This window comes from Gallinula chloropus (assembly GCF_964237585.1).
Source record: "Gallinula chloropus genome assembly, chromosome: 2".
Taxonomy (NCBI): Eukaryota; Metazoa; Chordata; class Aves; order Gruiformes; family Rallidae; genus Gallinula; species Gallinula chloropus.
Window position 1 is genome coordinate 136,982,960 of NC_140086.1, and position 25,974 is coordinate 137,008,933.

At 39.7% G+C, this 25,974-nt stretch overlaps 1 protein-coding gene across 1 annotated transcript in view; it reads left to right on the forward strand.

The window, feature by feature from the left end:
- SLC25A13 (solute carrier family 25 member 13) overlaps positions 1-25,974 on the forward strand; it is a gene marked incomplete at its 5' end in the record, with an annotated part of 75,594 nt that overhangs the window by 15,879 nt on the left and 33,741 nt on the right. The window contains 7 exons of the mRNA XM_084260678.1: positions 9,694-9,833; positions 16,285-16,431; positions 17,992-18,130; positions 18,966-19,059; positions 19,232-19,316; positions 21,419-21,503; positions 21,951-22,109. Of these exons, the coding sequence (XP_084116804.1) occupies positions 9,694-9,833; positions 16,285-16,431; positions 17,992-18,130; positions 18,966-19,059; positions 19,232-19,316; positions 21,419-21,503; positions 21,951-22,109 (849 nt within the window). The remainder of the gene's footprint in view (positions 1-9,693; positions 9,834-16,284; positions 16,432-17,991; positions 18,131-18,965; positions 19,060-19,231; positions 19,317-21,418; positions 21,504-21,950; positions 22,110-25,974) is intronic.

The following is a 25,974-nucleotide window of genomic DNA, read 5'->3' on the forward strand; positions in this document are numbered from 1 at the left end:
TAGCACTGACAAGAGCACAATCAACCAGAGGAGGGGGAAGGTGAAAGGATTTAAAAGTGAGAACGTTTTCAGCAGAGGGGTGAAAATTGGAGGTTATTGTGGATCTTATGATTGGGAAAAATCATGAAGGCCCAAGCAAGTTCTTGTGATAATGTTTTCATTAACGTAACATTAACCTGTAAGACTGTTCTGCCTTGTTGAAAAGTTCAGATAAGGCTGTGAAGTTACAACCAGATGCATTTTGTTCAGTAGCTAGTGCCTTTCTCCTAAAAGGGAGTGTACACGAACCTTTTTGTTAGGGTTTGTACCAGACTTCATGGTTTGCTGGAGGCTTTTGAGGGATTTTTGGTTATTGTCATCTCTAAAGTCTTTGTGACACCTGAATGACATTTATTTAGCAATACTGGTCTTGATCTCACCTCTGTGTACAACGGGTGTTATATACAGCCTTTGTTGCTTCCTCGAACCACAAGAGAGATGTGGCTCACATCTGAATGGCAGCAGCCACTTGTAGTGAGAGACTCCATCCTCCTGCGATGTCTGCCTCTGAGGGTGCTGGCACTCCACTGGCGCTGCCGCAGTACAGACTCTTCTCTGCTTGGAGCTGTGCCAACTCAACCCATTCATTTTATGAGGGCAACCCAACAAAAACAAAATTTTGCTTTCCATTGATGTGCACCAGATGTTAGGATGTTACCTGGAGGTGAAAAGCCACTGTGAAGGCATCCATTAAGTGCAGAGCTTCATTGCACTTCTTTCAATGATCAGTTCGTACTACAAAAAGAACCACCCTGATTTTTGGAACTCTTTTAATAACTTATAACCAGTATTTTCTGAACAACTGAATGTAGATGCACACCAGTGTCAGATTGGCCTGGAGATTGGTGGCCCTGCCTGTGGCAAGGGGGTTGGAACTCTGTGATCCTTGGGGTCTCTTCCAACCCAGACCATTCTGTGATTCAATGATTGGCATGCATGTGTTGTGTAGTATCTTGTCAGAGATCAGAACAACTGCTCAGAAGCTGTTCCAGTTCAGTGGGTCAAAAATCCACATTTTATGAAAGGCTAACCGTAGATTTGCACGATTGACTATAATGGCTCCAATTTTAAAAGATAGAGGTAACAAAGAGCACTTCCAGTTGGTGGGATAATTCATGCTCAGATGGCTAAAACAATTGTACTTTCTGCTGCTACTTCATGCTACTTAAAAAGAAAAAAAATAGGTGTAGAAAAGGTGAGGGAAAAGCCAATTTGAGAGTAAATTTCAACTATATGAGGTCACTCTTTAGTTAACAGTAAGCTGGGGGTTAGCCATCTTTCGTACAGCTGTATATCCTGTTGGAGGGGGAGAAGGGGAAAGCCCAACATGATTACTAGGCAGTATTTGGGGAGGAACCAAAAACTTCTATACCAGAATGTATTTAAACAGTGGCAGCAGTAGTATACCACTTTAAGGTTGATTTTTATTTTCATAATTTTTCCCCATCCCCTTTTCAAATTGTCCTGGAATTACAGATTAGAAAGTAAAAACTTCAGCAGGTCCTAAGAGCTAGGAAAAGTGGTTTGTTATTACAAATTTTAATACGAAATTTCAGATAGCAAAATACACACACTTTTGCAGTGTGTGTAATTTAGTTTTCTAAATTGGAAAATCTGCTGTTACCTAGCAGTTAATGACTATTTTTTTCCAACATTTGGAATGCAGGACCTGATTTGATAAGCTGATAAAAGAAAACAAAACTGAGAACATGTTGGAAGTGCTCAAAGTGAAAATTACAGTTTAGGTAGGTTTGGGGGTAGATAGTTAGACATTTTAATTGAACTAAAATAGTTTTATACTAATACAGTACTGTTGTGGGAGTACATTTTGTGGTGCATTTGAAATTGAAGTATTTAAGTGGGGGAAAATGTATGTTAATGCTTTGCAAGAAAGTGATTTTTTTTTTATACCATCTATCTAAGCAAAAGAGCTGTTAAAGAAATAGAGCTCTCAAGTCTGTATCGGAGAGTAAAGTTTAGGATAATTTCTTCGAGCCAGGAGTTTGCTTTTATCACTTTGGTTGGTATATTAAACTGCTGTAGGAAACAATCATGTGAATTCTGAAGTAAATACGTATTCCTGGACAACTACAGCAAAGTCAACCCCTGCCAGCCTAAAGAAAGCTGTTGATTCGGTCTAGATTCCGAAAGTCCCAGGTTTTTAGCATCTCTGTGGGTAGAGATAACAGAAAGGAGTCCAGATGATGATTTCAGTTACCCGCATGGAGGCAAGGACACTGAACGTGATACGACAGCTCTGGTAACAGAGAAGCAACGCTGGCTTATGTTAAGCAGAGGAAACCCCTTGTTTGTCCCTTACAGCTCAGTGTTAGTCCTCAGCTGGACTAGCTCCGCATAGTTAAATTGGTTAAAATGACCATTTTTACTATTTGGGGTTAATTTTGGTTTTGGGGATTTTCTCTAAATTTGGAGTAAATAGTCCTATAAAAAGCGAGTTGCCATGTACGTATGTGCCCACACACACACAGAGTTATCAATAGAAGCTAATTATTTGTATTGGCTTTTAGGTGTTTATATGCAAGTGTGTGCATGCAGCCACGTTTTTCAGGTGTGGGTGAAACCATTCTCAGTCAAAATGGATCAGGTGCACTAATGAAGGGTTTTGCACTCTTCCAAATGAATCTGTTTGAAAGGAGAAGCACAGATAAATTGCACTGACCTGAGCTGCTATCTTTTTTTCAAGTCAACCCCCCGCTTCTTGAGTCGTGTAATATAATCCCATTATCTTCAAATTATGTGCTCCATTTCTACTGTGCCATCTTCAGTTTGAGTGTTGTACCAGATACCTTCCTAGTAATATTTTAAGATGAAAAGAACATATTTTATTACTTTTAAATTCAGAATTGCAGAAGAGGTTGTGGTCCATGTTTTTGCAAGGAATTAAGAAGCGGTGAAAATATATCATTAGTGTGTTATTTCAGGGCTTGTAACCTGTGAAACACACTAGCTGTGACAGCCCTTCCTACTCTTAGTGCGTTGTTGAGGAAAGTTGAACAGATGAGTACTGTTCCTTTGAAATCCAAAGTAATCAAGTTATTCTAGTGACTTAATTTACAGCGTGGCCACTATAAAACTATTTCAAAACATTTCCTTGACAAAGCAGCAGGGAGACCAAGAATGTGATTGTAGTGCTTGTGCTTCCAGAGTGTTGTACCTTTTCTGGGTGAATGGGGAATAAATAGACAACCCAACCAAGTACTGGAACTACCTACCTATTGTTCCACATCATAGCTGAGCAGATGTCATATGGATGTATGTTGTCCAAAATAAAAAGTCATCATTATAGAACAGGCCTAGTGCCAGACCAATCATGGATGGAAATAAACACTAATTAGCTGTGCATTATCTATCTGTTCATGACAGTAAATAAAAAACAAAACAAAAAAAAATACCACCCCACCAGCCCAGACCTTGGGGTTGATGTGAACTTTGGATAAACCATGGATAAATGCAAAGAATTCCAGTAAAACAAGTCAAAACAAAATACTATTGATGAGTATTTTTGACATGTATATATGCATTTTTCAGTATAAATATGCTCTTGCACAAGTTTATTGTACTTTATCTATTACCAGGAGTAGCAAGGGCTGGTGGCTTTGCCAGGCAGGTTCAGCTGCAGCTGCAAGAGGGGTGCCTAGAGATTTGTTGTGGGCAGATACCACGCAGCAAGGGATGTAGTCCCACCCTCCCCAAGCAAAGACATCAGAGCAGGTCTGGTGGCAGTGACTGGGGTCAGCCAAGAGTCCAGCTAAAGGCAGAGAAGTGTGCAGGCATGAAGCAGGTTTGAGGTCAGGTTGGGAGGTCAAATTCGGGTCCGGGGTCACTGAAGTGCTTGGGCATTCTGCAAGTGCAGGGTGGTGCGGGAGTGGAGGCGCAAGGATCTGAGATGATACTTCCAGCTCTTACTCCTGTGGCTCTTTGCACAGACCCTGATCCATGTGCTCGTGGGTGGGGCATGGGTAGAGGTTGCAGGACCTGGTGATGCACTCAGGGACATGGATATTATGGAAAAATGTAGTGATGTTTCATGTGGTCAATGAGGAACCATTGTAAAGACAGTGGAAACCTTTCTGTTCTCATCCCCACTAAGCTTTAGGCCAGGTCTTGCACGGCAGCTGGCAAGGTGCTGGGGTTTTTATTTGATGAGACAGTGAAACATCTACTCTCACGGAGAGTTTAATTTGACCAGCTGGACTTTCTTCTTTGCCTTTTCTTCCGTGTAGGATTTATTTTAAATGACTTTGATAAAAAAATGCACTTTTTTATTGCAGCCACTTAAATGAAACTGTTTCCAAATGCATGAACAGAACTACTTAACCATTAACAAAACATGATTTTATAAAGGTATCACCTTTGTCTGAGCAGAATGATGGGGATTTGCATATTCAGCTTAAAAAAAACCCCTCTCTTTATGCTAAAATGTCTGTTCCACACTGTTTGCATTAATTTTGCTTCGTTTAATCCAAGTTGTAACTATAATGCTCGTGTGTTCCTCTTCAAGGACTGAAATATGATGAACATAGGAGCAGTTACTGCCAGAAGTGTTAGAAAATTATGTTGTTGCATGTAGAACTCAACTTAGGATTCATGTTTTAAAATTAGTCTTTTGTTTTCCTCTTTGCAGAAGGTAACCTGCATTCTTTACAGAAGTTGCTATTGGCATTATCATCAGAGTAAATCTCTCTATTTTTAATCAAGGCCCAAGGTTTTGGTACTTCTTTTGGTATTTCTATACCGTGCACAAGTGGCTTAAGTGCACACGACATATATAAAATGTGTATAGCATATAGCTTATATAAAATTAAGAAAATTTGACAACTTTCCTGCAGAGGTGTTGCAGCTATTTTGTAAGGGGAGTGGGATTTTTGTAGATGATAATGAAATTTTTTTCTAGCTGTGCATTGAGATGCTGAGAACTTAATTAGCCCAAATGATGACATTGCATGGAACATTTGGGTACTTGTGCAAATAAATAATAGGTAAGAATTTTAGTTCCTGTACTGTGGCCTGTAAAGATTTTAGTAGCTTGTTCTGTCAAGTAACTAGATGGCATGTACAACTAGTTCTCCCAATAAATGTGGTTAATGTATAGAAGAAACTGAGGATTTCTGAGTTGGTTTTGTAAACGTCAAATACAGTGGGAGAATGGCTTCCCCTTTACTCCTTTTGAAATTGCAAGTTTCAAAATAGGTGATTTTCACTTGGGAAATCTGGTGGTCTTTATTGTGTCATGAGAGTCTGTGGTTGTTCCAAAGCACTCCTACAATTCTTAATCACAGTATGGAAATGTGAGTGTACTTGTAGGTACGGTAAGCATTTAAGCATAGGCATGGCTACACTGGAGAGAAGAAAGTCCTCGGGACCCAAACGACAGAAAACTCCCACTGTAAACCAGCAGACAGTTCACGTGGTGGGAAAACAGAAGATCTTTTTTGTACAATGATCAGAAACAAATGACAAGGCATCTGTTCTTTAATTAGAGGCAGCACAGGGAAATATAATGATTTATTATAGAATTTTGCTATTCATTTTAAAATTGAGTTTCAGAATGTTGGGTGTTTTTTTTTTTTTTAAGATTGACACAAATGACATCATAGATTTCTGAAAATGAATTCAGAATCTTCTTCAACCTTTTATTTATTTTGCTTTCCAACATCTCTGGTTCTAACAATGTGAAACCAGAAGTGGTTGTATCTTCCCAGCCTTAGGTGTTGTGCTCTTACAGCTCCAGACACTGGAGCATTGACACTTTTGTCTTTTTGTCTTTTTAAAACTAAAACAGATAGAGTGTTTTAATACAGGTTTAAAAGCTTCAGATTATGTGATTAAATACCAATCGAGGATCAAACCACAGTTGTGCAGAGAATCTCCATTGTGGAGATATTCAGACCTCAGCTGGACATGGACATGAACAGCCTTAGCTGGTTGGACCTGGTTTGATAGGAGGTTGTACCAGATGACATCCAGGTGCCTTTCCATCTCAAATTGTTCTGACTCTGACACAGGATCCTTCAAAAAAAAGCTCTAGACAAGCAGAGACTCTTGGCTGCTGAAGGTTATTCAGCAACTTGTGGGTAGCTGTGGAACTTCAGCTGCAGGTTTAAGGTGAAACTACATTTTTAAATGGTACATTTTAAAAATTTTTAATCCTGAACATAGATGATTAGGAGATGATACTGTCAGAACTGAACAGCTTGGAACGACGTCTAGTATGTAATTGGTTAGCTTTTGGTGATGAAGTCACAGGCTAAAACAGGATGTGTGCATGGATCCTGCATGGTCTTTAGTGTCTGAATTACACGATCTGACTACAGACAAGATGTGGGTTGGTGATGATGTAGGTGAATAGGTGAGAAGACTAGTGAGGAGAGGGGTGAAATGCTGTCCACTTGGTACATATGGTTTGTGAGCCATAAATAGTTGCAAAAAGCAAGTACAGGGTATGTGTAAAAAGGTAGTGGCAAACAGGATACCATGTCTTATGCCATCAAAGAATCCGTAGAAGCACAGTAGGCAATCTTCCTTCCAGTCAGCAACCTGTACTGTCTCATCCCACATACACTCTGTCACAAAAGCACCTGGTATTAGTTGCCAAGTCATAATGACATCAACATCCAGTATGATTTTGAAAAGATCAAGTAGTGTAGGGAGTTCTCTGATTATTGTACTGACACTAATGTGGTAGTTTGTGTTTTCCAAGTCATAGCAAAAATTAAGTGTACATCTCCTACTTGGACGGTTTGGAGGGATATTTGTAGTGACGTGAACTTCAGAGGTATGTGTGTAGCCTTTAATCTTTAAAGTGCCCTGGGTATATACCTTGCTATATTCCTAGCTTGCTTGATGAGGTTTCAAGTTCTGTTGCTGTGGGTACCTTTGCCATTTATAAGATCAGTAATTTAACAGTGTACTTTGTCTGAAATGACAGGTCTTTTCACTTCTTGATTAATTCTCTTGAGCTGGAATTTTCTTTTGGGTCCCAACTAGAAGTGGGTTTACAAGACACAGAGTTGCAGGAGCAAGATGCATTTTTCCTTCAAGATAGCTAATGTATGTTAACTAATTACAATAAATTTACAGTGGCATAATCAGAGGACACTCTGTAACTTTCATATGTTAACAAGTTGAAGTAAAGGTTGTGAGGAGCTTGGCCCCATCAAAGGAATACGGAACTGGTTTTATGGCAGGTAAGATTTTCCTAAGAAAGCACCTTTTTTTCTCTGACAAAGACAAATCTGGAGTCCAGCCAGAGCTTTTGGTAAACAATGACTTGTTCTTGATCTCATCTAAACACTTACCAGTGTCTTGCTCAGGGGAAATTCAGGAGGCAGGATGAGAGGGAAAGAGCAAATAAACACCTGATTTCTGTACAAGAGACAGGTACCAGCGCTGTTCTGGGAGAATCTTTATTCCTTGGGAAAGGCAGAGTGGTCACTATCAGGAAGAGACCATCTTTGTTTCCTTTGTTTGCAGGCAAGACAGGCTGTCTTCTTAATGCTAGTTCCCTTTGAAGGAAATCTGGCAGAAAGCAGGAACTTATAAAGGTGATTTCCAGTGACATGTGGTAAGGTGCCTCGAGCTGTGTCAGTAGGAAGCATCCTAAATAAAAGACACTCCGTAGTGGGACAGGACCTCATCTGAACCAGTTGGCTTACCCTCCCATTGCCTTGAGAGTGGAATTTTGCTCCTGGAGAATGCTGGTGGACAAGATCCAAGCCGGCTGTGTTGGAGCTTGAAGGCATGAGTGAACAATTGCTGTCCTGGGGCACTGACGTGTCTTGGAGAAAATTCTCATAGGACATTAGGACTTGAAGTTCTGAATTTTAAGAATTTGAGGTTAACTGAGGTCAGTCCTTCTGTTTGTAAGTGAAATCCAACTTGCTCGTTCACCACTGATTCCCTGGGATCAGTGGGTGGCATGTTTTTAAAGATGAAATTACTGACTGTTGAGGGATGGGAAGAGGCCTGCAGTATCATCTCTGCTCTCTCTGTGAAGTCCCCTCGCTTTAGAACAAGCTGTCTTTGTGGGTAAAACCAACTTCACTGCTTTCTGGTCTTTGCAGCGGGACGCCTGCCACTTTCACCTCCTTGGGACCTTTTTTTCCTATGCCTTTATCCTTCATGCACTTGGGTGCTTCCTGACATCTTCCTAGCTCTTGGCCATCCCACCCCACTCTCACTTTTTCTTGCTTCCTTGCCTAAAAGTGGGAATTTCATCCTGGCTGGGTTCCCTCAGATGAGCAGGGCTGCTGTATCTGGCTGGTGTGGGCTGAACCAACACCAGAACCCAATCTGTGCAGGAGACAGGACGTCACAGAGACTCCAAGGAGTCGGCTTCCACCTTTGCTTGTGGCAGAGGTTGGCTCCAGCGAGGTGGCTCCCAGCTTGTTCTGCACACAGGCAGACAGAGAGCTGTGTTGTTTTCCTTGCCCCCAGGCACTAGCCACGCTTGGGAACTGGCTTCCAGCTCTGCACCTCGCAGAGACAGACAGGAGCTCTGAGTTTGGGCTCCTGGTCTTTCTTCCACGAAGTGTGAAGGGAGCAGGAGACCAGCTCCTGGCCTTGCCTGTGGGAAGGGAGTGTCCTTTGGGAACCAGCTCTCTGTGGCCACAGGAGCTTGCAGGAGACAAGAGTTGGCTCTTGGCTGGCATTGCTGGAGGAGTCTTGCAGCAATTAGGAAGGTATATAGCAGTCTGGAATCTCTGGCCTGGAGCTTGTCTTTGGAAGATGTCTTTGCCCTATATTTTTGGCTGAGAAAGACTGTCAGATTGATGTGGGTGCTGTTGTGTGAGGCAAGAACTTCCTCAGGTCTTGTTGCTGTTTTTGTTAATGTATGTACAGTCTTGTTTCAACAACGTGTGGGCCTTATTACCGGTGGTACAGCTTGGTGTGTTTCAAATAGTTTCTTCACCAGAAATGTCGTGTACTACCAGGAAAGTTCTCCAAGTCCATTGTCCAGTTACCACTGCTGAACTGAACTAAACTAAACTGAGAGGCTTGCATTTAGGTGTGATCAAGCAAACTTCACGCTGTCCCCCTTCTTGTAGGAGAGGTCTGGGGTTAAACTCTGCTTAGCACTAGAGGTGGTGGTAAGTTTGTGTTCGTGCCTGCTGTGTCCCTGCTCATGTAAGGTAACTGCAGAAAAGCGGCTCTTTGAAATGCTGGTATTTTTGTAGCTGATTTGTTTGAATGTGGAGAACTCTGGGAATAATACAAAAGCCTGAATTACAGTGACACAAAACTTTCATTGTTAGCAGTTTGAAAAGATTATGCTGAAAACTGGTTAGCTTTAGTCATCTTTTTATAAATTGACTTTGAATTTTAATCTTTTCTTGCTTGACTTTAAAACGTAAAATGTCTGGTTGAGTCTTTTCTAATCAAATGCCATGCGTATAGAACTTCACAAATAAAGATTATTGAAAGATTGCATTTGTGAGGGTGTTTAAAACTTTTCATTTGTTATGATTTTTCTAAAAAAAAATAAACCAGGTTTGCTTTACAGCACGTTGCTGTTTGGAATGAACAGTATTACTTTCCTGTTATAAAATACATTTGCTTTACTGTATAAAAATATGCTTGTATGTATTGTTATTTTATTTTATTATTAAATGAACATTTTTCTTTTCTCCCCAGAGGATGCTAAGCAAGTATTTGGCCAGACCACAATTCATCAGCACATTCCGTTTAACTGGAATTCAGAATTCGTTCAGCTGCATTTTGGAAAGGATAGAAAAAGACACCTCACGTACGCGGAGTTCACCCAGTTTTTACTGGTGAGTCTAATGTAACACAGTTTGTCAAGAGTAATGGGAGGAACGCAAGGATCAAGGTATTTGCAGACTTGCCAAATACCACGCTGGTAGGGTAGCTGGAAGAGAAACCCTGTGTAGGCTTTTACAGTCAGACTGCTGGGTTTTAATAGTGTGTAGATAAATAGGATATGCGTGTGGGGAAATTGTTGATTCAGGCTGTTGGGATTTAGGGTTTTTTCTTCTTTTTTCTTTTCTTTCATTTTTGAGCACTCGTGTGCAGAAGGTGATCTTTTCTACACTGTTGTGTAGACAGACACATGAAATCAAAAACCTAGACCTCAAATTCTGACAACCTCCTGTATATTTAAATCACGAGTCAAAGAATGGTAAATAACAGTACTAACCATTTTGCACCTAGTTGCCAGACTGATATTAAGAAGTACTGCTTGTTAAAACAGCATGTTTGCCAAATTTGTATTTAATTCAGTGCTGATATCTTACATTGTTTTTTCCTGCAAGCCCTTTTGACACTTCTTTGCTTTTGACCTTTTTTGAATTGAGTGGTGTAGGGAAATATGGTATATAAGGAATAAAATACAATCTGTCTTTTGCAAGGAGTCCTTGGCTATTCTCACTTTAGGGTACTTTATTACAGAAAACAAAATATTGTGCTAATAAAAAATAAACAGATTATCTGTATTTCAGCAGTACTGTTAAAAATAGTCTTCAATAGGAAAAGTGATCCTTCAAGTGGTAAAACACGTGAGTTTCTTATTTGTATTCCTTCTGAATACTTAATGCCTGTATTAGTATTTACACTAGAGAGTTTTAAAATGGGAACCTGCTTCAAGACTGCAAGGTTTCTTTTTTTCTTGTTTACACAAGTATGTTAGTTCACAGTAGGAGGTGGTATCATTTTGATGAGGAATAATTAAGATAATGCTATTGAGACAAATGTTTCAAATTGACTTTGTAGAACAGAGCCTAATTAACTTTGTATGAAGAGGACGTCAGGTATCACATGATTAAATCTTATTCCCTTAGGTTTTGTATTGACTGTTGATACTCCTGAGTAGCTAAGACATGGACCAATTTTATGACAGAATAGTGAGCTAGAACCTGGTTTGGCTAAAAAAGCAAACACGTTACTTGAGTAGGAAAAAACATCTCTGGACACATGTTCTGGTGTTCAAGTATCCTGCCTAATTTTGGAGGATTAAAACTAGTTTTAACAAAGTACTGGTCCTGTCTGCCTCATGGATTTGTTTGTATAGAGATCTTAGGGAAACCAGAAGAAACACCCAGAAGAAAGGACTATTTTTAAAAAAAAAGAGGCAGGGTGAAAGGGGGAAAATGTTCAGGGAGGTCAGAGCCACAGGCCTAAAAAAGACATAACCTCATGGCTGAGTATTTGGAAAATCTGAATTCTTTTATGCTTTTTCTTTGTATTATGAAAAACAGGACCTGGGGAGCAAGGCAGGATGAATCCTACCTACTAGGCTTTCTCATCCTGTGGAGGGGTGGGTGTGCCTCTTTCCTTGTCTAATAGGACATTTCTTGGATGTGATCGTGTTCTGTGGAAAATGTTACTTGGTTTTGGTGTGTCTTTTCCCTGCCTCATATTTATTTATTTATTTTAAATTAACTGGCTCTACTGTAAAAGTGAATCTTAGTTGCAGTGCAGAGTAAAAAAGTGTGTTGGAACAAGTCAGTGGTCCTCATGAGCCAGACAGCCTTTTTGATGATGGTCAATATAGGGCAGAAAGAGGACATGGAGAATAAGGATGACAATTCTGTGTGCCCTGTAGAGGGGTGAGATGCATTCAGGAAGGTTCTAAGGCTGCAAATAAAGATGCTCTCAGAATTGGTGCAGACAGCAAGGACTGTCTGTGACTCTGCTGAGGTTGACCCTATCCATACAGTCACTCACAGGAATTGGGTCCATCAGTTCACCCTCTTTCTACAACTGTAAATCTTTGAAACACATACATTTCCTTACTGATTTTTTGCTGTGCAGCATTGTATTATAGATACTGAAGTTTGGGCACGGAAATGACTCTCAGCACAAATCAGAGAGTTAATATTCACAGGCACAGAAATCTTCCTTTAAGCTCTGTAACCTTTGGTACTCAGCCTTTCCTTCTGACATTCTGCCTGTGCATGAGTCAGTCTCCTTGGTCTGATGTCTAGACCTTGGACCTCAGACAGCAGGAGACCACAGTGGGTACCAAATTACCTTTCTGCATTCCTGATGTGTGAATGCTCTTTACATTGCACTTAACATGGACCAGATGGTTCTGTAGGGTGCTTCAGGTACTGCTTTGTAAGTACAATGCAATTTGCATCTTTTAATGAAATAATCCAGCTAGATCCACATTCATTCTTATTGGGTCCTATTATGCCATGTAAAGTTGTTACATATTCATTATCTGTCACAGCATTTGGGCTAATCATTGCTTCTGGCAAAGCTGAAGGTATATGGAAAATGACATTAGTATATTTTATCCATGAGCAAGATGGATCTCTTCTGGCTTTAAATAAGAAGAGTTTATATGGGATTTTGAATATTTACATCCTGCCAGCACTTTTTTTGTCTACAGTAAGAGATATGCCCAAAAGTATAGCCTCCAAACTGCTTGGCTCCAATAGAGTTAACAATCTGTTTGCATCGGTGCGGAGCTCAAGGTGTGTTATTTTACCCTGCTTCTCATTTGGTAGCTTAAAATTAGCTCATATATCTCCACTGTATATCCATCACATCTATATCTGCTTGGATACAGTCATGTTCCATCATCACCTAAGTGGCAAGTCTGCTTCACAAAGAACAACATTGGCCCTTGTTCTCATCATGTAAAATCTATTCCGCAGGATGAATTTTAACATATGCTTCCATGTGGGCCTGGTAAATCCATTTCCACATTGTCTGGGAATTTATTTGTGCCCAGCATATTCGTTGATGAAGTAGTACTCTTTATAATTGAACCCCGGGATCTACTCCAGTGGAAAGAATTGTGCTGTACCTGATGACTTGTAGATCCATTGGGCTGGAATCCAAACATAAATTTCTAAGTGGAAAGTAAAGAAGCTTTTAATGAGCTGTAAGTGAAAGCTGAGGTAAAATCTCAATATAGGAAATAATTTCATGAAAATTCTGGTGCCAGCATGCCTGATAAGATATGCAGATTAAGGTTTTAGATAAAGTCTTCTGCTGCCTGGAAAATCTCTGGATTTCCAGTAGCAATGGAGAAAGTTTATTGTCTAAGTATATCTTGGTTTATAAAAGGTCTAGTCGGAGATGGTTCTCTGCTCTGTGTAATTTGTATTGCAAAGCAAGGGGGATTGTATTTCTTTAAAGAGAAATAGGCGGAACAATAAAAATTAAGGCCTTATCTATAAACATTACAACTTTGCATTATTGTTTTTCAGTTTACTGTAAAGGTGGTGGTTTTTATATTAGCTGCCTATATACAGCACAGGTGACCTTATGAACAGCTCATAAAGATTTCCTTGATAAATTGCTAGTGGAGACCGAACCTCATTTTGAAATGCAGTTAGTCATGCTGTGAGATGGTCTAACCTTTCAGGCTTGGAAACTGAGGGGTTCGATATCCCTTCTTTTGGGTTAAAGACTTTAGGAGTTAATTATGTTGTTACACAATATACAGCGATTAGAGAAGTGACATCTCTCTGGGTTGGCTTTTGTGACAGACTTTATAGGTGAAATTTAGTTTTGAGACTGTATGTGTTACCATGTAGGTGTCTGCATGTTCTTGCGTGCTGTGTTGGTCCCATGGTCACAGTTTAGGAATGCTGCGTAGCTCAGGGTCCCCGTGGGGTTTTTCTGCTCAGTGCAAATGGAAAATTGTAGCACAGCTCAAAATAACCATACCCTAAAAAGACACAACTTTTCTGAGGAAGTGGGATGAATCTTCTGCGTCTATTTGCAGTATGCTTAAACCATTTCATTTCTGAACTAGGGAGGAGGTGTGAATAGGGAGCTCCAGGAGACTGACATCATCCTATTCAGAGTTTTGTCTTGCTGTCCATCAACAGCTAAGTGGCAACTGCCTAGCTGGCAAGAGTACAGGCCAGTGGCAGCACTGAGTCCTTGACCAGTGGGATAATTCTTCTCTCTAGTGGTTCCACACATACCACCTACAAAGAAGATGGAAAGGAATCATGTTAGCAGGGACAGGATGGGGTGTTTTGGCTTGTACTGCACTGTAGTACTAACAGCCTTTTTGCAGTTAGCTGGGTGATGACAAGAAACATGCACTTAATGTATCTCTCTGGAACTTGAGGCCAGCTTTGCTTCTGTGGCCAAGACAGCACTGTCAGCCAGGTCTCATTGATGGTATCCCTACCTCCAAACCCTCTGACGGGTGTAGGCAGCTGGTAACAGACTGGACTTTTGCATACAGCATCCAGGTTTTTCACTGCATTTTACTTCTGGATTCTGCCAGCGCAACACTGCCAGCAGTTTCAGTGGTTAAAACAAATTGAAAGAGTGCAGGAGAAAGCAGCATTCAGAGTTTCCCATGTAATCCATCTGCTAAATTAAATATCTTTTTTCTTTGGTGATGCTGCCACTTAATGACAAACATTTTTGTTCATTTGTTCATACGTTTCCACTTGCCAGGTGGTGACTATTTAGGGATACAAGAGTTATTATACCTAACTCTTCTTCAAAGCTCTGTGCCTCCTGAGTGGCTTGCCTGCCTCAAGCTGACAAAGTTTTTTTGTGTTCTTGTGCTCCTCCCACTGTAAACGTCCCAAAATTGCTTGCTTCCAAATTTCTGTTGAAATTGCAGTCACAATTGGAGTGAAGCAAGAGCTTACACGGCTGCATCCAGCCAGAGTGAATATTATTGCTGAATTGTAACACCTCCACGTAGGGGGCTGCAATGTAAAGGAAACGTGACAGGACTGAAATTGTAACACTTCAAATTATAACCCCCACAAGCATTTCTCATCAAAAGCAGAAATTTCTGAATAATTCTGTGAGTGAAACGCAGTGTTGAAACATTGACCAGCCCTGCCCTTCCTTCCCTCCTTCTGCCTAATATATTAGGAACTTTTCATCCTACCTTTAAGGTACGGTACAGTGTTTTAAATAGAAATTAGGACTAAAATTTGAGATGTTAAGAGGCTGAGATTAAAAGCCAAGCATGGTTTGAGTGGTGGGGTACGTTGGTGGCAGTTCCATGCGCAGAAGGATGGTTGGTGGCTGCAGATCTCTGGCAGGTCCGATGCTATGCAGGCCCATCACACTCTATTTCCTGAAAAGCTGTTGTGAGAAATATTAACTCGTATTCATTCTGAATACATCAAGCTGGTGATTCTTCACAAGTCTTGGCTTAATGCGATTTTTAAGGAATATATTTGTAAATATAATGGAAATAATAGGATAGTGTTATGGTCCACTGCAAGACTTGCTTAGTATTCCGGCTGTACTTTTTCTCTGATTCCATTTTTCTGAATAACTGATTGTGAATATGCATTCAGACTAAACGTCGTATTTCTGGTGAGGAAGCTTTTATAAGCCTTGAAATTTAAAGGGAGGACATGACAATGATTTCTTCTCCTCCATTCAGTCTAACTACATCACCAAAAGATATTTCTGTTTTGGCAAACGTGTAGAACTGAACAGAAAGTTCATCTGTATTATGATGTTGCTGCCTCCAGAATTGTTCCTTTTAAATGGGAAAGAAAAAAAAATAGTCAAACAGTTATGTATGAAGAAAGGGTGAAGGTTACAGTAGGAAAAGATACAATTTTGAGAGATTAGATGCCTTTTTTTCTCCCCTTTTCTCTCAGGGTTACATTTGAATCACAAAATTGAGATTATCAGGTGGTTGCATCAGATAATGCTTTTGATTGATCTGTGGCTGTTACTACTGCTGAAATATTGAGAACTGATCTTTAATCAGTTGCAATACAAGGAGTTCTAAATTAAGCTGCTCCTGTCTTTTGTAGGCAAATAAGTTTGTGTCATAAATGAGGATGCTTTCTGAGGGAATGCTTTCAAGATTAGTGGGTGTCTATGAGGAAATCTCTGATGATTGCATAGTCCTGGTTCAAGGAGTAGCAAACGCTTTTACAGAAAGTATTTTGACCTGCTTTGACACATGCAATAAAGTGGATGATACACATCATGGAACACTTTAATGTTCATGAGTGGGAGATTACCTGGACTGGTGTGTTGATACATGCCCTCCATTTTGCAGTTAAATGAATTGCATGACCTAATATCCAGACAGCAGAGAAATGGTCGTTCTAGATATTGAGCTCAGTGATAAAGACTACTGATGAAAAAGGCTGAAAGTTATACATATAGTATTCAGTTAAGAATAGATTGTATGTAATTGTGTTTTGTTAAGTATGAGGTGTTTCATAGAATTGCATTCTATAAAATCTAACTGTTGAGGTGATGATCTGAAACCTAATTTTTCTTTCCCCCATATCTTTTCAGGAGATCCAGTTGGAACATGCGAAACAAGCTTTTGTGCAGAGAGACAATGCTCAGTCTGGAAGAGTCACAGCTATGGACTTCAGGGACATTATGGTCACCATCCGGCCACACATGCTGACACCATTTGTAGAAGAATGTCTAGTAGCTGTGAGTAGTTGTGGTGTCCCAGCTGGGAAGGGCCTGGGATACAGATGTGGGATTCCCTTTTTATGTACCCTGGCCACTGTATGTGGCACGTAGTCCAGCTTATGGATGCATGTTCTTAAGCTTAGCAGTTTTTATCTACACATACAAAAGTTAACCCTTACTGCAGAACACGTATTTTTCAGTGCTCCTGGTCTCCTGAGACAACAGACAAAGCAGGTGGATGGACCTTAACAGTGGCTTCCAAATGTAGAGAGTATGTGACTATTGCCAGTCATTCTGTTGTAGGAGACTATGTCAGATAAGTCACAATGCCATTGCATCCCACTTAGGAAGTAATTCTCAGGGGACTTGCTTTGTAATGTCAGTTCTAAGCTTCAGACTAATTTTTGAACACCTGGGACAGTGTATGGACTGGAACATCACCCAGGGACATTCACTGTGTATTAACTCATAGTTGTTGGGTGTACACTTTTTTCAGCTTGAAGTGCATAAACCAAATTAAATATTACAATCCCGCAGTTTCACTGAAGAAAGAAAAAGATACATTCACTTTCAACTACAGCTTCTAATTGTAGGAACTTGTAGCACTTCCCAAGTAAGCAGAAGTCTGGCCATACCAGGTGTAATGAAATCTGTTCTCCTTTGACTTGCAATGGAGAATTCCAAGGAGATGTGTGAAGTGATGAGAGCTGCAAACTCTGAGCAGAATATTGGAAGAAGCATACAGCAAAACACACAGCCAGAAGATTTGGGGATTGATGATGAGATCTGATACTTTCTTCCTCATTTCTGTCCCCAGTCTTGTAATCAGTTTTCCTGGGTCATGTACTCTCTCATAAAATACAAGATAAGATTTTTGATTTTCCCGCAAGGTCAATTAAGTTTTGGCAAGCTAATGCATTGTTTTCAGAAATTTGTTTGATCTCAGATCTCCTACTTTAAATAGGGAATTGATCCCATAATTTTTCTGTGTGCAGACCCAACACCACTCTAAAATAAAGGTTTAGACTCAGTTCTCATTTGAGAATGAATAACAGTTCGAACCTTATTGTTCCCATTTTGGTTGACTGCCTGATGTAAGCCTGAGAGCTTACTGCTGGTTTTCCATGACTTGGAATGCCTGTGAATTTAAATGTTTCAGTTGACCTTTTTCAGAGTATGTTTTGATTTTGTTGAGATTTTCTGTACAGTAATATACTTTACATGTAGAAGTAGATTTCCTCATTAGTAGGAATAAGCCAACTTATGAAACATTTCCAACTGAAGCAGTACTGAAACTTGAACTTTGTAAATTACTACTGGTTATGTTGTTATAATCCTGCATATGTATTTGTTTAGGTTTGTAGGGAGGGGAGAATTTTACATTCTGGTCATGATTAGTTTCAGTAACATAAGAATCTTTCATAGGTTTGTTCATTTTGCAGAGGTTTTTTATGAAAGCAATCCCGTGCTACTGTCGCTCTTGTAAAATAACATCGGTTGAAAACCTTCATTTCAAAATTTTTCCTAGTCTTGTAACAGTCTCCTTTCTCTTTTCTTCTTTTACTGTCTCTACTCTAGGCTGCTGGAGGTACCACTTCCCATCAGGTCAGCTTTTCCTATTTTAATGGATTTAATTCTCTCCTTAACAACATGGAGCTCATTAGAAAGATCTACAGTACTCTGGCTGGAAATAGAAAAGACGTGGAAGTCACTAAGGGTTGGTAGAAACGTTTGCAGTCTGGAAGTTTCCTTGGGTGTTCGGTTGGGGCAGGTGGAGGGAAAGACCTCATCTGTATGCTTTTAAATCAATGAGAGGGGGAGAAAATCCTGCCTTGTTAGCATTCCTTGGCGTGCCACTCAGGGCTGTACACTCCTGTTGGAGTCCACCCTCCAGGTTTTTCATTTTGTTTCAATCAGGAAAAGGTCCTAGTAAACTGGTGGTGGGGGCAGGGTGAGGAAAGTATGTGAAGATATTTAAAAGTTTAAAAAACTTCCTAGGACTCCTGCCAAATTGGCAGCCTATTAAAGTGACCTTCAAGGGTAGTTGAAGAATTCCATAAACTTGTATTGGCGGCACAGTAAGCTGATCTACAAGCTTGGAACAAGATGTTATCAGCTATATCTAACCACTTTTATAGAGAATTCCCTGTGCAATGCCAAAGTTTCATTAATGTGGCCTACTGGGACTATGCATGAAAAGTTCCACATCTCTTGACTCCTGGGGTTTTTTTTCCCTGCTTGCCTTTTATTTTATTTTTTCCCCTCTGACCCGCAGCTGATTGATACCGTATGTCACATATCCCAAATCCTGCTGATAGTGCTGAGCTTTAAGACCAGAGAGTTGTACTTACTTACATGAAGGATATACCATTTAAAATGTACATTTATATAGTGGCAGGAATACTTTTGTGGTGGGTAACTTTTATTCCCCTTCTCCTGCCCCCGCCAGTGTCTTCTATGTAATACTAAAATATAAAGCAACTCTGGGGTGCTCTGGATAACTTGTTCTGGTTTGATTAGGTTTTCTTTTCTGTATTTTTATTCTGTTGCAGAGGAGTTTGTTCTGGCAGCTCAGAAATTTGGTCAGGTTACGCCCATGGAAGTTGATATCTTGTTTCAGTTAGCAGATCTGTATGAGCCACGGGGGTAAGTGGAGAGTTATCTATCCTCCTTTCCATTCCTGCTCTTTCCTTCTCAAAAGGAGTGGGAGGTGGTGTAGGGGAACAGGAGAGCGTAGGGTAGTGGTCACATGCAGGTAACGTCTAGTGATCTGAAAACACTTCTCTAAGCAAACACTAAGCTGAATTAATTTCCTCAGGCGCATGACGTTAGCTGACATTGAAAGAATTGCTCCTCTGGAGGAGGGGACATTGCCCTACAACCTCGCTGAGGCTCAGAGGCAGGTAAGAGCAGAAGTCAGTATGACCAGATGCTATTATGTCTTCCAGTGCCAGGTAAGTAGATAGGCAACCTCTGTCTGTGTTGCCAGCTAAGTTGCTTTTCTTTTGTGATCTGTAATATCTGTAAGGAGTAGCTGCTTCTTAGCATTTATTTTTATTCTGTCATGCCCTCTCCATCTTTCCTCTGTGCCCCTTTCTCTTGGGCTGCATTTTGAAAGGCTAAATGTAGTTTGCTTTCAAAAGATAAAATGTACATGAGTGCCATCCAGCCATTCAGTAAATATTAGGTGTATACCTAATTAAGGTGTTTATGTTTTCTGATTCTGTTGCTCTCTGTTCTTTTTAATGAGGAAAGAACACTTCCTGCTTCAAATATGGATGGTAAATTCAGCCTATTAAATGGCAGCCCTTGTTCTGAACACAGATGTGTGTTCCTGGCTTCTCTGTTTTGCCTTTGCTGAATATCAAAATAGAATAGATGTTTTTTGGTTTACCATCACTGTTTTAGTAAAAGCATCCATGTTCTCTGCATTTCCAAAACCAAAAGGATATTGGCTTTCAGTGGTATAACAGCAAATGAACTCCTGTTATGTCTGAGGGGGAAAAAAAGTGTTTTTTAAATGTCAAACCTGTTGATCTTTTAGTTTTGGTATTATTTTAGCATATCTTATATTTTCATTGACACAAGTTTCTGTACAGATAGATTTAAAACTACTTCTCTGTTTCACTCTGGTCTCTATTTTAAGGCAGTCTTAACTTTGTGTCTTGTGAGACCAAGAGGTTTTTTGTTGGGTTTTTTTTCCTGCTCTGGGTCTGTGCAGAGACGCCAGTTTGACCACAATGAGTTGATGCAGGCTACATTTTTAGGACTGCCAGGCCATAAGCCAGCCCTGTGTGTGTGTGTACACACATGCATCTCTTTTGCTTCTCTTTCTTCTTATTCTCCCTCCCTGAGATGTGAACACCCCCACCACTGCTCCAAGACACTGGTGGTTTTCTGTTTGTTTGAGCAGTGACTAAATGTTGACTATGCTGGGATGAATTTAAAAGAGTTGGCTCCCAAAAGCTCACCATCTATTCCTAGAAGACTCCAAAAGGAGTTAAAAGCATTTGCATTGGACTGAACATCAAGTAATGTAATTACAATAGGTGGCAGTAAAATGTAACCAAAAATGCAGTGGTGAAAGTTGTTGCTTTGGGGCCACTCTCTTTTCTTGTATGATTTATGCCATTTTAAGAGGCTAGGGCATCTCAACCTGCTAAAACCTTACATTTCTTCTGCATACATGTCCTACATTTTAATTTTTCCATCCAATTCCTTTTGCCAGTTGCTTGATGCCAAGACTGAGATTTTGAACTGAATTGATACCCTCAGTTTGTTTTCTGGCCATGCTTTGGAATATCAGACAAAATCTAAACATATTTTCAGGAAAAAATATATCCATATTTTAATTTTATCCTTTCACTTTTGGTATGCTAAAAAAAAGTATTAAAAGAAGTGTTAGTGGTCCTGTAGAACTTGTGCTTTCCTAATTCTTTTCTACCAGTTTTAAATCTGGGGCAGTTCTAAAATATGTTCTGAAATTTCTTTTTCATTGGGATGAATGTAACAGTCATAGGCTGTGAGCAAAATGAAATTGTTGGAGAGCTTTGTGAAAGTGTATTTTCCTTTAGCTAGTATGAATGACCAGTGCTTGCATGTTTGTTTTGATAGCTTGAGAAGTAATAAGTGTACCTGGTTTTGCCAGCAGTTGAAAGAAATTCTGAACTGGAGTTGTTGTTAGCTGTAGAAAATGTGTGACTTCAGATGCAATGTGTGCCCTCATATGCACGTTTGGACCATTGATTTTGGAGTTGTATAATTTTGTTGTAGTATCAGTCTGTCCTTTCTTTGCTGTTCCAATCTGAAGAGGCTACATTATATGGCACTTAGAAATCAGTGGAGGAGAAATAATAATTGAAAACAAAATCCTCAGTGTATTGTGGCATTTTCTCCAGGTATCTTTATACTTATATCTGTCTGATCATGAGATGTTCTCTCATGAAATATGATGTTCTGATTATTCTCCTTGTCTTAACTTTTGTTTTAAATGCTGCCTTGACAGAAAGCTCCAGGCGATGTGTCTCGACCTGTTCTCATCCAGATTGCAGAATCAGCGTACAGATTTGCCCTTGGTTCAGTTGCTGGAGGTTAGTCATAGCTGGGCAAAAGAATATTCGTTTTCACGGTTCAGTTTATTTCTAGTTCTGCCCTTCTTCCTCTTCTGCCTTTCATTTAAGTGTGGAAGGCTTCTCAGTCTTTCCATTGGAGCCATGTTTAAGGGATGGGGGTGACTATGAGATTGAAGAAGGAGGTCATCTGGTGTACAAGAGTTTTGGGAATTTACGAGCCATTGCCATTTTCAGGTGGTGTGACTATCTGGTTTGTCACCAAACCAGTCTCAAAAGAATCAGATTAATAATGAGGTAGGGCTAGGAAGTGCTTTTGGTTAGAACTGCAGGAGATAGCTTAATGTATCCAGGATATATATTGTGGAGAGAAAAGATGTTTGAGATGTAAATGTAGAATGTGGCAGTTGCAGACAAACCTGGGAGATGCAAAATCCTGTTTCCTTATAGCTTGATTTCTGTTTGCAGCTGTTGGAGCCACTGCAGTCTACCCGATTGATTTGGTAAAAACTCGAATGCAAAACCAGCGCTCTACAGGCTCTTTTGTGGGAGAATTGATGTATAAAAACAGCTTTGATTGCTTCAAGAAAGTGTTGCGTTATGAAGGTTTCTTTGGGCTTTATAGAGGTAAGTTTAAAAGGTGCCATATACTAATGATAAGATACTAAAAAGAGTTCACTAGAACTCTGGATTTTTAAGCCTGTTTTTCTAAGACTTCAGTTTTGCCTGGTTTGTGCACTTGCTTCTATTCTGTTAAAGGTGAAGAGTTTGCAAACTGCTTGATAATTAAAACCTCACTGTAATAAGAACATTTCTGTAGGACTTCTCTGTCTGTTCCTTATCTGCAGTATGGCAACAGCAGCAATTTCCTACAGCAAAAATACACCGTTACCCAAGTTTTCATTTCCTTAGCAGTCCTTTAGTACTGAGAATATTTCATCCTGTTTGGTAAGAAGTCAGATCATCCATTTTTGGGGGTTTGTTTCAGTGTTCTTTTTTAATCTGTTTTCTTTCTATTTAAAACCGTAAAAACAGTGAGGAAATAATGCTACCTTATTATTAACCAAATCTCTTTTTGTGGTATCTTTTGTGACAGAAAGGTCTCTCTGAACCAGTTGCATGTGTTTCACTCGTCATTTGGAACAGTCATCTTCACTGAGTTTTATGTATCCCTCTTAGCTTTTCACTGTTGAGTCAGACAGAGGGATTAACTGGGTTTCTACCCACTTTGCTTTATCTACATAACCAATACACCCAAGTTATGAAGTTAGTTGTCCCAAGCTCATGTTTTTAGTCAATGAAGAAAGCTCCAAAAGCTCATTTACCCTGTTCAGGATGCAAATCATCCTCACTTTGGCTATTTTAGTAAGTGCCTGCAGTTAGATGGCCTTGTCTCAGTTACGGCATCAGTGGAGTAAGCTCAGGTAACACAGAAGTAGTCATAAAGAATTGTGAACTACTGCATGAGACTGGAGTTTTGTGTCGCACAGATAAAGAAAATGGTATTTCTGGTATCCTAGTTAGTGAGATCTCATATCCCCCTCTGCCATATTCTCCAGGGAGGATTCGAAACCTGCATTACTTGTTTCAGGTTTAGCCAGCTTGCTCAGAATATTTTTTTTTTTTTAACTTCTGAAAATAAGAATACTGTAATGACAGAAATTAATTGCTAGAAGCAGTCAGGAATGAAGAACAGAGGGTTTCAGTAAAATGCTGTTAAGATCTGGCAAAGCTATATGCACCCAGAAAAAGATGTTTATAGGACAGCATGTGAACCACTGTTAGAAGTAAGTGGTGTGATACAGGTGCTGTCTTTAACATATGACCTGAGTTACTGGAGGCTGGCTAAGTAGCTCCTCTGTGAAATCCAGACTTTGTAATTATTTCAGCACAATTGGAGATAGGAAGGCTGTTATTATTGACTGAGTTTGAGGCAATTTTTTTAGTAGGCCTAGTAATTTAATAAAGTGTATTGACATCGTTTCTATTTTGTGAGGATTTATAACAATCAGAATCATAAAAAGTCCCATTTATTGGCTAAAGAACAAAGTGTATTCCCTGTAAATGCATGTCTGCTTCTTCTGGGATTCTGAAAGAATAAACATGCAGAATTCCACTATTACCTGTTTCTGTCATATTAAAACTCTGAAGCACAGTGATTTTTTTTACCTGAAAAAACATTCAGAAATGTCATAAATGCATATTCTTAACTTTGCTTGTCATGTTTTTGGAATTATTTTTGCATTGCCAAATTTGGTTAACTTTAGGAACCTTCATCAGTATAGCTTGCCATTCCATTCCCCATTCAGTCTTTCAAGGAGTACTGAATAGTGAAATCTCAGTTTGGTGGAGCTGAACTTCTAAACCCAGGGCAATAATCTCATTTCTGGATTATATAGTAGAAATTGTGTGATGGCAAAGAACACCATCATTTGAGAGGCAAATTGAGACCTGTGTTTGTACAGATCCTCTACTTAAAGGGCACCCTGCTTTAGCTTCCCTTTTTAAAGAGTTATATAGAGAAAACTCCTTTAAAGTGTGGAGCTTCCTCTGTGCAGTTCTGTAAATTTGGACTCTTGCTTGATTTCGAAGGAGATCACGTTGGAGAAAGTCAAGCAACTGAGTGCAGAATGAACATTTCTGATTAAGGTTGAGAAGACAAGACAACTTGAAAGGAACATTTTGTAGATTTGTATATTCATCCAAGTTAATACAGTGAAGTTGCAGCAAGAATCATCTTGTCTTAAATACTGCACCAGGGAAGATGCGCTACAAACCACGTTACTTCTTGCTGCTTAGTAGTAACTGCTGTTCTTTCTTACACTGCGGTGGGTTCAGAGTTAAGTAAATGTGGGTTTTTTCCCCCGCTGGAGGAGGGAATAGTAATTGGTAGAGTTCTCCTGCTTAGCTGAATAGCAATGCAAAACCTTTTAAAAAAATTACAGTAGAAACATTTGGGGCAGTGGTCTCTTTGTCATGCCGCACTGCAAGAAAGCAAGCAGGAATTGTAAACCCTACTCAAAACTCAGCCATTTCAGATGGTATTTTTAATGCAAGGCACATATCTCCAGCCAGTGAAGTGAACTGATTTTTCTTTTTTCGTACAATTATTTTATTCTAAACTTGAAAAGGGCAAACCCACCATGTTCTAAACCACCATCTCAGATAAGGATAAATTACACCATCTTGTGGATATAAAGAGAGCACTAAATTCTGTTTAATGTGAATTTGGTTCTAAGGCTAATCGGTGTTTCCACTGACAAGGTACTTTGATGTTTTAAAAACCCAACAAACATGATTTAAGCCTCTGTAGAATCTTTGTAATATGCATTATTTGAATGCTGTATTGTTAGATTACTTTTTTAAGACTGTACAACTGAGATAAATTTTTCATGTCTCTCAGCATGGCTGAAAAGAATACTCATCTCATAGACCCGTAATTTGCTGCTGTGCCTACATTTATGTCTGAAAGACATACTCAGAAACTCCCGCGTATTTTGTATATGCAAATACAAGGAAATTTTGGAGGCTGTGATTTGTCAACATCTCTTCCAGCTAATGAGGTCACCTACATTTCTTAATTTCTTAATTTTAATCAGAAGTCCACTTAATGAGTCACAGAATGCTTCATAGTCTTAAGCAGTGCATCTAATAGAGGTTATTTCACTTATACTTGATAGAAATTTGATGGGAAGTTTAAGTACCAGAGATAAAATAGAGCTCAGGAAAATGTTCAGTAGCCGTGCTGTTAATGCCTCTGCTCCTAGAGGATGAAAAAGACAAGAGATGCTGTGGAAGACTGTTATGTGTGATCATTAACTGTTAAAGAACTTATTAGTTTCATTTCTTCCAGTGATGCTTCTAGCACTGCAGTAACTCCAGATGCCTTCCAATCCCAGATTTTAATAATCCAAATTCATTATTACTGGTGGACTCCCATGCTAATGAGACAGCAAGACTGTGGCAGAAGCTTTCCTCCAGAAGCATGCAATGAAGTATCATTTTTGTAGAATGGCAGTACAAGCCTATTCCGATTCCAAAGTTGTGTCAAAGCACAAAATGTTAGAGAAATACCCCATTTCCAGTCTGAGGGAGCTGTGCCTGAATGGCAACCGGTGATAAATTGTCCAATTTATTGTGTGAATCGTGTAGTAGAAAAATTTGGCAGAATTCTGTTACTGCCTTTCTATCAGATGTCCAGATGGTTTCAAATATTTTACCTAGACTGAGCAACAACTCCATCAGTCAGTGGGGGTTTTTTTCTAATATGAAGGGAAAAGCATGTCCATTACCCAGTGTGAAACTGAAGTTTCACTGTTAGATGTCTGAAAAAATCCTTTGACCAAACAAGACTTTTTTACTCGATGCCATCACCGCAGCTGGGCCGGATGAGCTGTTGTGTGTATACTCACAATGAGTGACTTGCTTGATGTCGCAAACCCTGGACGCGGTTCTTGGCTCAGCACCGCTGTAGTGTGTTAAATATGACGAG